General features: G+C 32.2%; 1 protein-coding gene across 1 annotated transcript in view; it reads right to left on the reverse strand.

The window, feature by feature from the left end:
- Positions 1 to 458: 458 nt before the first annotated feature.
- Positions 459 to 13118, reverse strand: part of LOC140441271 (uncharacterized) — a 28192-nt gene continuing 15532 nt past the window's right edge. The window contains exon 3 of the mRNA XM_072531884.1: positions 459 to 5673. Within this exon, the coding sequence (XP_072387985.1) occupies positions 460 to 5673 (5214 nt within the window). The 3' untranslated portion in view covers position 459. The remainder of the gene's footprint in view (positions 5674 to 13118) is intronic.

Below are 13118 nucleotides of genomic sequence, written 5' to 3' on the forward strand. Positions count from 1 at the left end.
GACTATTTTTTGTTCTTCCAATCTCCTGTAATTTCAGTGCTTTCGCCTATTCTTCACATTTTTCATAGTTGATTTAACAATATCTTCTTCCTTATTTTTATTAAGCCTAATACCTCTTAATTAGATGGAGTATGCATGCGTGCGTTGTAGATTGTATGATATATGTTGGTAACCATGTTTTACATGATAACAATAGAAACGACGCCGTTGACTCTCCCATCTAACTATGTTGTCAGAATGTCTTTCAATTGAAATCTGTCGAATATCCTTTTCAAATCTAGGAAGCAGAAGAAAAACTGCTTATTACGTTCGATGGATTTAATAATATAGACTATTAAATCCAATATAGTAATAAAGCTTTAACTAAATTTATTTGGAAATTTGATGGAGTTGGTCGAGCCAATTGGCCAGACAATATAGCTTTATTTGTGGCCTATTATTTCCTTTGGTAGATCAATATCATTGCATGAAACTTGTAAATATAACTTCAATTATTTTTAAGGCTTTACCACGTACAGCTTTATGTAAAACAGTATCACTTTTATCATTGCAATCGTTAATATTTAATTTTTCAGTCTTTAACAGAAAGGTGAAAGCTTCCAGTGAGTTGTTGAAGGCTGCAACATGAAGTGGTGAATCTCCATGCATATCAACTAGAGTTGGACTCATATTATACTCATCAATTAGATACTTAAGCACTTCTATAGAATTTTCACAAGCAGCAGCTCTGTGTAAAACAGTTTCACCTTTTTGATTACATGTCTTAATATCCAATTTTGTGCATTGTAATAAATATTTAAAACTTTCTAATGAATCGCTGAAAGCTGCTTCATGAAGAGCAGTATTGCCATTTTCATCTGCAATATTAATGAGGTACTGATAATTGTTGACTAAGAAGGTTAAAGCTTGTATAGCGTTTCCTTTACAAGCTTCATGCAAGGCCGTTTGTTTCATTTTATTTTTAATATTAAATAAATATGCATAGGCAGGTTCTAAGTGTAAGTATTCAATTATTTTTGTTGAATTTCTGTATGCAGCTTCGTGAAGTACAGTATCACCTGTATTGTTGCAATCATTAACATCAATTTTCTTGGACTGAAGTAGATATTTGAATGCTTCTAGTGAGTCAGTATATGTCGCAAAATGAAGAGGTGTATTACCAAATTCATCGACTAACTTTGGGCTTAGTTTATAGTCATCTACAAGAAACTTAAGAACTTTCATACAATTATCATGCGCTGCCATATGAAAAACGGACTCACCATATTCGTTACATTGATTAACATCAAGTTTGGTATGAATTAACAAATGCTCAAAAGATTCTAATGCATCGTTTGCAGCTGCTAAATGTAAAGGTGTATTTCCATAATTATCAACCAGATTTAGCTTTGTTTCTGAACTAGTATTTCTATTAAGTCTAGTAGTTAAATGTTTAATTACATCTATTGCATTGCTCGAAGCTGAGCTGTGTAATAAACTAACACCTGTCTTATTTTTAGCAGTTAAGTTTACTTTGTTGTTTTCCAAAATTATAAGAGCATTAAGAGAATTGTTATGAGCTGCATCATGGGCAGGAGTATTGCCATATTTGTCAGGAGCATCACAAGGTAATTTACAAGTCAATATTAAAAATTGTAAAGCATCTGCAGCATCTCCCCTTGCTGCACTGTGGAGGATTGTGTCACCATCGTTATTCTTTTGTTCAAACAGATACTTGTACTTATCTTGTGAATATAGATACTGAATTATTTTTATACCATTTCCATATGCTGCGCTATGTAGAACAGTGTTACCTTTAAAGTTACGGGGGTTAATTTCTAATTGCGTAGTCCCTAATAAATATTTGAAAGCTTCTAGGGAATTATTGAAAGCTGCTTCATGAAGAGGTGTATATCCGTATTTGTCAACTATATTTGGATTTAATTTATATTTATTAATCAAACACGTTAATACATTCAAAGCATTTCCTGTAGCAGCTTTGTGTAAAAGACTTTCTTTTTCTCTGTTGACAGTACTTAAATTCAAATATTTATTTTTAACTAATAAGCTTTCATTCTGTTGATCCAAATCGTTAATTATTTTTATTGTTTTTGGTGGTTCATTCAAAAACAAAAGTGAAGAACTAGTCACACAAAGTAATTCGCGTTGTTCGAAGTATTCTAGTATATCAAGGCAGTCCATCTGACAAGCATAATGAAGCGGTATATTTCCTTTATCATTAACACTTGTATATTCCAGTTCATATTTTTCTATTAGTGTTTTAAGTAAAGTAGGAAGACCTGCTTGTGCAGCCCAATGAACGGGTGTATCTTCATATTTATCTTTGGCGCTTAAATACATTCCATGATCTTTTAAATAATCAATCAAATCTAGAATAACATCATATTCTACCTTATATCGAATACCGTTTAGCAGATCCCTTCGTAATAGTTTCGTGTACTCCTCAAAAAACGTTACTGTTTTAAAATTCCCCCGATATTTCATTTTTTCAAAGAGCATGTTAAAATATATTTTGTATGAATCGTAGCACATCATTATCATGTAATGAAAAACGCTAAATCCATCCTCATCAACGCAGTTTATTTCAGCACCTTTTTTTACTAAGTACGTGACAAAATCTGGATGGTGAGCAGATAGATGAAATGCAGTTTCACCAGCAGAACCCCTTTGGTTAATAACTTTGGAAAAACCATCGTAATTGTGAAATACAAATTTGACAATATTAAGATGGCCTTGAAAAACTAAAAGTGATATACTTTCCACCCATCTTTGTTCACTAAGTATCCGACCAAACTCGTTACTAATCTTGCTGAAACATTTATCCTCGACTAATATTTTGGTGTTGAGGATTTCTTCAAAGAATCCAGATACACCAGCGTACTGTATATTAAGAAAAAGTTTGTTAAGAAGAGTTAAGAGGATAGAGTCGCTGATACGTTTATGACTGAGACAATTCCAAATATATTCGGCAGCGAAGTATTCTTCGAAACTTGTGTGAATAAATTTAAATTCTCCGTTCTTTTCTTCGAATATCCCAATTGAAAGCATCGATGTATCTAGAGTGGGGGATATGTCAGTATTAAAAAGCTCTTGTAATTCTCGTGGAAGGCTCATACTAGCAGCAAACTTCCTTGTTTTTGCTAAATAAGTACCAAAAGCATCTGTTACAATAATACTGTTCATGACACAACGGTTACCTGTATGTTGTTGAACAAAAGTTTTTTTCTTCTCTTCCAAAAAAAGCTTATAAAATTCATACACGCTTAACGATTTAGAAAATATTTTGGATATATGTTCTAGATGATCCTCGTTGTTTAGTAATATATCGATTAATAACCGTAACGTAAATGGAGTTGAACAAAATTTTTTAATTCCGGGTGCTTCTGCCTTTAAATGGCGAAAGACATCTTTTGTGTTCTGTACGCTAGTTGCATTTTTAAATGTAACGTACTTTTCAAAAAAAATCTCTTGATCTTGTTCATTAAACGGCTCTACCATAATTATTTCTGGGTTAAGCTTATTTCGAATTTTTTTTAAGATAAAATTGTAGTTCCTACAGGTCATTATCACTAATAAAATGTTGAGGTTCTCCAAAATTGAGTAATCTTTAATCAAATCTTGCACTTGATGAATGTACTCTGAATTATTTTCGTCTATTCCATCGATTACGATAATCTTCTTTATAGATTTTAAAACCTGAATGTCGAAATTACCTCTAGTATCTTCATTATAGCATAACAAACCAAAAAGGCAGTGATTTAAACTTTTATTTTGTAAATACTCTACTGCTCTTGATAATTCGATATTTATTATCCACGTCAGTCGAAAAGAATTCTTATCTTTCAACTTTCTCGATAATATTATATTTTCTAAAAGAGTTGTTTTGCCAACCCCTGGAGGGCCAGTAAGTACAGCTACTTTTTTATTAATCGTTCTTAGTTGATTGAGAAAGAGTTCTTCAGAAAATAAATTCTGGAAGTCCTTGCTTAAAAATCGAGGCACATAATATTTTTCTAATGTTATTGACGGCATAGAAGATTTTCCCAAAGAAAAATTTTCCTCTTTAATTAATTTCAAAATAAATAATTCGTCAATTAGATATTCTAACTTACAAATTGTTACTATATCATCTAGTATAATCTGTCGACCTTGGAATTCTAAAATTGTTGGACTTTCCAAGTCTGAGTCATCACACGATAACTTATTTTTTATAGATTCTACTAGTTCTTTGTACGAATCTCCCCTTGAATCAAATGGTTCTCCTGTAGATTTAACCAAGGAACAAAGGTAAGATTTATCCATCATATCTAACGACTTACAACCTTCCGTTAAATTTACTACTTTACAATTGTTTAATAGATGTTTTAATGTTATAGCTTCACCTTGAAACTCAATAGTCTTATTACATACTATTTTTTTTGTATTTTCATCGAATAGATTTAAGTGGATTTGGTCGGTTTCAACATTTCTATCTTGAAATCCAAAATTTTCTGAAACAATAATGACCTTCTTTTCCTTATTAGTATCTAATATTCTTGATACTTTTGTATACATTTCTTTACTTTGATACTCGTTCATTTCCAGAAAGGAAACAACTAAATATTTAATGTTTGTTGTTTCAAAACATTCAACAGTATTTTCAATCGTTTTGTAATCTCTCTGTAAAGCTAAAAATAGTACTTCTTTAAAGAACATTTCATCGGGTTTGTCTTGTTTTGTATAAATCAATTTTATACTGTGAACTATTTTAGCTAAATATAAATCCAAATCGTGTTTAGCTTTGATTAAATTAATAGAATGTGAAAATTGATAGGGATTTGAAAAAGAGATTTCGTAATTTAAAAACTTTTGAATACATCTATCATTTTCCTCTCTATACCAAATAAGTCTCATATAATTTTTCGTCATATAAACGGAATGTTTAGAGACCAAGTTGCGCCAGTGATGAACATGATTTATTATATACAAATTTTTCAACGCAGGGTTTTTTTTCTCCATGCTCGTAATGAGATCAGAAATCCGTTTATCCATTTGTTCTTTACTTACTTTGATGACTAGAAATTTAGACATAAAATCTTTAATATCATTATTATTTAGAGACAAACTTTTCCATCTACATCTCTCTTCATTATCTTTGTCGGTAATATTTTCTTGATAAGTTACAACTTTATTAATATCCGCAAATAATTCATTTTTAATGCTACCCACTACTACATCATCTCCAAATATTTTATTTACTATATTATTTTCAGAATTTTTATTACGGTAAAATATGCTATCTGGTATATTGGCATTGGTACATAGTATTATAGCAATCGTGCTGAGCTTTTTAAACTTCCATTTTATGTCATTATATGACAGAATATATTTGTAAATACTAAAAGTATCACATTTTGGATTACTTGACCAGAACTCATGATCATGAATTTGTCTGTTTTGCTTAAATTTTGCTTGTAGTAAAATGCACTCATTATCAACTTTAAATACCAAATCGTCGAATTTTCCCGCATCGATATATTCATTTGCCAAGCTCCAATTGTCAAAATATTTGAATGCAGCTACTGCAAATAAGCAATGGAGTTTCCATTCATAGTCAGTACCTAGATTTGCGACTTGGCCTTTAGGATATTCTCCCACTGCTTTTTGTGCTGGTAAATTTCGAGTCTGCTTGTTCTGAAACATATAAAAATAAAAGTATAAATGAAACACAAAGTTGTAAAACTTGTACAAAAAGTATAATAAAAGAAAAACTTAAAATTATACAAAAAAAAATAATAAAATAAAACAAAGCTGGTGAATATTTTCAATTGGGTTAAGTTAGAGTGAGTTTGAGTTCGAATTATAATTCAAAAATAAAAATTTATGATTTAAATTTTTTCTAATATATATGTATATATATACATATATATTAGAACAACACAGTTTATTAGGGTTGCAGTTAGAAAATTGGCCGGGATGTTAATGAAACACTCTTATGACTTTTTGTCTAGCTTTCGGAATGGTTTTATTCCTTTTTCAAGACACTGTAATAAGAAAAAGTGTAAATATTTATAAAATATCACAAATCTTCAGTGCAACTTACTAGTCGTTGAGATTATTTATAAAAGCACAGACACTCAACATTAATAACACACACATAAAATATAAAATAGTGGACAAAATACATTTTAAAATTCTTTAAAATTTAGGTAAAAATAGTAAAAATTTTGTTGTCATCTTTTACTGGTGTGTTTTAACTCTGGCACATAGAGAACAAAAAGAAAAAATCCTGTTCTCTCCGCATACCAAGATCAGCTTAGATGATTTCATAAGAGTTTTAACATTTATATTTGACTCTTTAAACAAATCTTTGGCACTCCAATGGGCAGCAAAATATCCCCCAAAAGAAATATGATATTAAGTACACCTAATTACTTTTTAATCATAGGATTTTTTCTTCTTGTTCTCTATGTGCCAGAGTTAAAACACACCAGTAAAAGATGACAACAAAATTTTTACTATTTTTACCTAAATTTTAAAGAATTTTAAAATGTATTTTGTCCACTATTTTATATTTTATGTGTGTGTTATTAATGTTGAGTGTCTATGCTTTTATAAATAATCTCAACGACTAGTAAGTTGCACTGAAGATTTGTGATATTTTATAAATATTTACACTTTTTCTTATTACAGTGTCTTGAAAAAGGAATAAAACCATTCCGAAAGCTAGACAAAAAGTCATAAGAGTGTTTCATTAACATCCCGGCCAATTTTCTGACTGCAACCCTAAGTTTATATTGACAGTCACTAATATCCAGTAATTCTTGTATATATATATATATATATATATATATATATATATATATATATATATATATATATATATATATATCTGTCAGAGCAAGTTGAAATTTTAAACGCGAAAGACTGTTTTTATTTCAGCACCTAGATAACTGCATCTGAAAAATTAAACCCGGAAAACCACAGAGAGCACATATAGCTACCGCAGAAATTTCAGGCTTAGCATATATATATATATATATATATATATATATATATATATATATATATATATATATATATATATATATATATATATATATATATATATATATATATATATATATATATATATATACTTTATATATAACAATCTAGTGTCACGTGAAATGGGTTAACTGTGGTTTGGGGTAACTGTGGCATTCATTAATGTGTTTTTTTTAATTAACAAGATCTTGGTTAATCTCTCTAACTAGTGAGAAATTCTTGAGACATCAGCTACCAAAACAAAAATTCAGTTAGCAACTAAAACTCTGACCGTCATGTTTTGATCTTAGTAAATTGTGTAGTAGTTGAGTTAAATGTGAAAAACTTGGTTCAGTACAGAAGCAGTGCTAATTTTCAATAAATGATTCCGAAAGTAAACTTCAGGCGCCATCTAGCGCTGAGTAACCGAAGTATGAGAAGAATAGTTTGGTAAGAAGGAGACCACAGTTACCCAGACATGACACAGGATCGGTGCAACTGTGGACGGCGATACCGGTTCTGAAATGTTCTAGGTTTGTTAGTTTATAACTTATTCTTTGGGTGCAAAAATGCCAAGAAAATATATTAAAAAGACTATCAATCGTGGTGTCGGAAGTAGGTATTCACTAGAAGCATTAGAACTGGGTATAAGAGATGAGAAATCGGGAAAATCATCACTAAAGAATGCTGTAATGGAGCACGGCGTACCAAATGGACACTCGGATTAAAAGCGAATGGGTGGAAAGGTTAACCAGCGGTAGGACATGCACAAGGTAATAACAAAATTAGGTACCTACTAGATTTTACTTTTTAAAACAATGAAAATCTATTACAGGTATGACTGGAGGTGGTAGAACTGTCCTTTCTAAAGAAGATGAAGACATTTTGGTTTCTCGGATAAAAACTATGAGTAAGTAGGGGTTTGGACTATCTCGCAAACAAATACTCAACACTGTACAGGTATATGTTCAGCAAACGCCCTTTAGAGAGGGGAAGCCTGGTGAAGATTGGTTTCTGAATTTTTCAAAAGTCAACCGACTTTTTATTAATTGAATAATATCAGATAATAATATCTGATAATAAGATCAGAACAGATAATTGAAGCATCACGTGTAAGACAACAAAGTGACCCATTTGTTGTTTACGATTTCTTTGATCAACTGGAAACTATTATGAATAATTGACAACTTCAACAATACCCTGCTAGGATATGGAATGCAGATAAAACTTTTAATTATGACCCCAGCCGTACTAAGGTTGTAACTGGAATCGGAGAAATAGCACAAAGGCAAACTGCAGGCTCAGGACGGAAAACAACAACAGTTTTGGCATGTGCTAATGCCAATGGATCCATATTGCCACCTATGACCCTCCTATGAAGGGCAAAAGGTTAAGGGACAATATGTTTAGTACAGATGAGTATCCAGAGACATCTTACTACTCTTACTATCCGAAAATGATTGGATGACTGAACAAGTATTTTTTCTATGGTTCAAAAGTGTTTTTTTAAACAATTCTTAAGACTTTAAACTCTTAATTTAAGACTATTCTTAAATTACCGCCACATACTTCTGCAATATTGCAGCTTTTGGATGTGTCTGTCTTCAAGGGGCTTAAGTCTTCATGGGGTGCTTTGTTAACAGACTGGCAGTGCAAACATTTAGGAAAACAGCTAACAAAATGCGAATTTTCCAACCAAGCGCAGTATTCGAGAACCTGTTGTGGTGAATGCCTTTAGAAAAACAGGTATTTTTCCTCTAAATCGAGATTCCATTAACAAAGAAAAGTTTGATCCCGAAAAGTTAAAACGATATTATGAAGGGAAAAACATTCCTGACACTATCGCTAACAAGCAAAGTTCTACGGGTAAGCAAACTACGATCCCATGTACAACCTCTTGCGGTTCTACTACAGAAAGACAGACTTGCATTGCATTAACTTCCATTGCATTTTTAATGTTGCTCTTATTTTAAACCACAGTTACACCTTTCATTATAATAACCACAAAGTAAAGTTTACCAAGCAGACCACAGTCTCCCCGTCAGGGTCCAGAGTTACCCTAAATTAACGGGTAACTGTGGAACCTTACATGTAAAAGAGGAGTGTCAATACTCTTCTCTCTCAATTCATTTTTCATATTCTATTGAAGAAAACATATTAATAGATTACTAATACATATCTACAAACAAAAAGAAAGTGGTTTGATACCCAACTAACTTAACCATAAAAAACTCAAAATAAAACTTTTTATATTCCGTCCACAGACACCCCACTTCACTTAAATTAAATTATTACCGTAAAACGGGGTGAATAGAAACAAAACTTTATTTATATTATGTAATTTATTTCGTACATAACTATGGATAAATAGTGGCAACCATTATTTTTTTTATGTTGCTACACTTTAGGCTAAAAGGAAAATAATATTTTGTTTGGTTAGCAGCATTGGTTCCCGTTTGTTTGTCTTGTTGACATTTACCACGCGATTCTTGTGTTTTTTTATCCACTTAGAACTTTCTAGGTAAGTCAGAATACGTAGTGTTTTTAAAAGTAAATAGCTGCACAAAACATAATTTAATTATCCATACAAAAGATTACGGCTTACTTTAAGCTTTAACTTTAACGATACTATTTCAAAAACTATTCATATTTTTTAGGTTATGTTTTCAGAATTTATGGGGTGAATAGAAACACATAATTTTTACTGTTTCTATTTACCCCACAAGAAAATTGTAATACTAAATCACATTTATACTAAATAAAATACATATTGTGTGTTATATATTTATGTTAGACACTTAAATGGCATAGCTGTTTTGTTTCAGGGCCCTATAAAATGCCAAGAAAGTACAAACCGGTGGTTGGAGGGGGCTACAAAAAGCACTTTCTGACATACAAAATGGGACTAAGCCTTCGGAAGTCTGCTGAGAAACATGGTTTGCATTATAGTATTATATATCGGCACCTGAAAAGAGGCCTCAATGTGAAGAAACATGGTGGTCAGACAGCTTTATCTCTCGAAGAAGAACAACTGTTTGTTGAAAGGCTGAAGATATGTGGCGAATGGGACTATCCTATTGACACTTCAACTCTACGACTCCTTATAAAAGATTTCTTAGACCAAAGAGGGAAAGAAGTTAAGAGGTTTAAAGATAACCTTCCTGGCCGTGACTTTGTTGAATCATTTTTAAAACGTCATAAGGATCAACTGGCCGTGAGAATGTGTCAGAATATTAAACAATCGAGAGCTGGTGTGACACCAGAAACAATTAACAAATATTTTGATGAACTGACAAATGAATTAAAGGATGTACCCTTATCTAATATTGTTAACTATAATGAGGCAAACCTAAGTGATGACCCTGGTAAACGAAAGGTCATTACACGTAGAGGGACAAAATATTCAGAAAGGATCATAAACTCATCAAAGGCATCTACGTCTGTGATGTTTGCAGCCGCTGCTGATGGCACTATTTTACCCCCTTACGTAGTCTATAAGGCATTGCACTTGTGTCAAAGCTGGACAAAAGCTGGGCCAAAAAACGCCAGGTACAACCGAACAAAGTCTGGCTGGTTTGATTCCTTCTGCTTCGAAGATTGGGTACTGACAGTTGCTCTTCCATACCTAAAAAAACAAACGGGTCGAAAATTTCTGATTGGGGACAATTTGTCTTCCCATTTATCAGTTGAATCTGTGAAGTTGTGTAAAGACAATGCTATCAATTTTATTTTTCTCCCAGCTAACTCCACCCATCTGACACAACCTCTGGACGTGGCATTTTTTCGGCCATTGAAAGCAACATGGCGACAGATTCTCGAAGAGTGAAAAAAGGGCCCAGGAAGAGCGGAAGCAACTGTTCCTAAGGATAAATTTCCAATGTTATTAAATAAGTTGTGTGATTAATTGAAGAAAGAAAATGTGATCGCCGGTTTTAAGAAGTGCGGTATAGCGCCTCTAAATAGGAACAAAGTGCTGTCTATGCTTCCACAAATTATTGATGAAGAGGAAAACCACAATCCCGAAAACATTCAGAAGAACCACGAAGCTGTTGACAATAGTTTCAAAGAGCTCCTTCATAGTCTTAGAGAAGATCAGACTCCTAAGATAAGGAAAAAGAGAACCAAAGTTAATGTGAAACCCGGCAAAAGTATCAGTGTTGAGGACTTTGTCGACGACGATGAGAACTTAAATCTCCAAACTTCACTTGCTAGTGACCAAAACCCATGTTCCTTCAAACAGGTTCAGCCAAATAAAAGCCGAGAGCGTGTGGAGTTATCATCATAAGATGAAGATGACTTTTCAGTGCAGGATACTGACTATTCAGATGCCCCTCATCTAGATGAAAGTACTGACAAGGCCTCAGGCGAAAACCTCGTCATCAATGAAGATAACTACATGTTAGTCAAAGTTTATGGTAAAAAAAAAAATCTTTTAGATGTTATATATGCAAGGTTGCTTTCCTTGAAGATGACGGTTTCGTTGGAATATTTTTGAAAAGAGTGCAACAAACTAATAAGTTTACCATAACTGAAGAAGAATCACTTGTCTCCAGAAACGACGTCATCCTAAAACTATACTCCCCAGTATTTTCCTCAAGTACGCGATTTAAAGACATGATATTTTTCGAAGATGACCTGTCTAATTTCACAATTTATTAATCATTATTTGATCTTATTAAATACGATTTGTTTACTTAGAGTTATGTAATTTCTTTTGTTTATATAGCTACCTACTTAAATAAATCATTATGTTGAGAAATAAATTTGTATTTATCCATTTATAAATTAAAAATACCATATTTAACTGCTTATATTCACCCCGATTCCTTTCAATGGAAACAAACATAAAATTAAAGTACTGTTTCTATTCACCCCCCTTTGAGGGGTGACTAGAAACACCATGTTTTCATTTTTTTCTTTACAATAAAATAAAATTAAAAAAATTTAAATACTATAAACAAATAGGTCTAACAGAGACCTGTATTTGGGCAAAAAATTGTGTATCTAGAACAACTACAAATATAAAAAATTTTAAACCAAATTTGAAAATTGTTTCTATTCACCCCGTTTTACGGTATTAATTGTAAATTTATACTATTTTATACGGATTCACCTCTACAGTTTTAGTTCATTTGATCCATTTGATAAACGTCATTTTACGATACTGTAATACTCCGAACTTACGCGATAGGTGGGACCGAGAGATAACCGCGTAAGTCGAATTCGCGTAAGTCGGGGTATAATTTCGTATATTATGTATGTATATAAATTATTTTGCCCATCGAAGTTACTTTTTTCTGAATGGCTTCATAAAATCCAACAAAGTAGTTTGAACTAATTTTTTTTCTCCCAGAAAATTTCCTCATAGCAGGCTAATTATTTTTTTATTCTTTGTTTTGTAGAATGAATGTGTTCTTCGTTGTAGTCTATATTTTCTAAACTTTGTAATCTCTTTTCAATTAAACTGAGGCCTTCACTCAAGTTTCCAATCGTCATTTGTCCTCAGTTTGAACAGTATCCACAAAACCAAGCTCTGCATTTTTCCGAGTCCATTAAGTATCAGCTCCTGATTGTTGGAATCCAGCAGTTCTTGAACGTCATCACTATTCACTTGTAAATTTATTTACATGGCGATATTAACATCTTTAGTTGCATAATTAATTTCATCAGGCTTTGGCGTCAATTCCAGCTTAGTGTCAGTGATGAACTAGGATACCTACAGTTTTTTCCTGACGCCAGTTAACGTTTTTTGTGAAATTTAATTCCAAGATTTTCCAATTTTCCGTCTTTAACAGAGAGTTCGTTGTTTTTCTTACAACTGCATACAGGTGTGCAAATGATTGTCTAGTGTAATAAGCTTTGAATATTTTAATGATGCCCTGATCCATCGGTTTAAGTAAGCGTGTTGTATTAGCTGATAAAAATTCTACTGTCACACGTGGACCAAAACTAGTTAAAGTTGCAGGAGGATGACCTGATGCGTTGTTGATGTTTAAATGGAATTTGTTTAGATTGACAATAATGTTCGACTTCAGGTATAAAATGATGACCAAACCAATCCTCAAAAAGATAATCTGTCAACTAAGCTTTACGATTAGACTTCTAAATCACAT

Source organism: Diabrotica undecimpunctata, chromosome 5 (assembly GCF_040954645.1).
Source record: "Diabrotica undecimpunctata isolate CICGRU chromosome 5, icDiaUnde3, whole genome shotgun sequence".
NCBI classification, from domain to species: domain Eukaryota; kingdom Metazoa; phylum Arthropoda; class Insecta; order Coleoptera; family Chrysomelidae; genus Diabrotica; species Diabrotica undecimpunctata.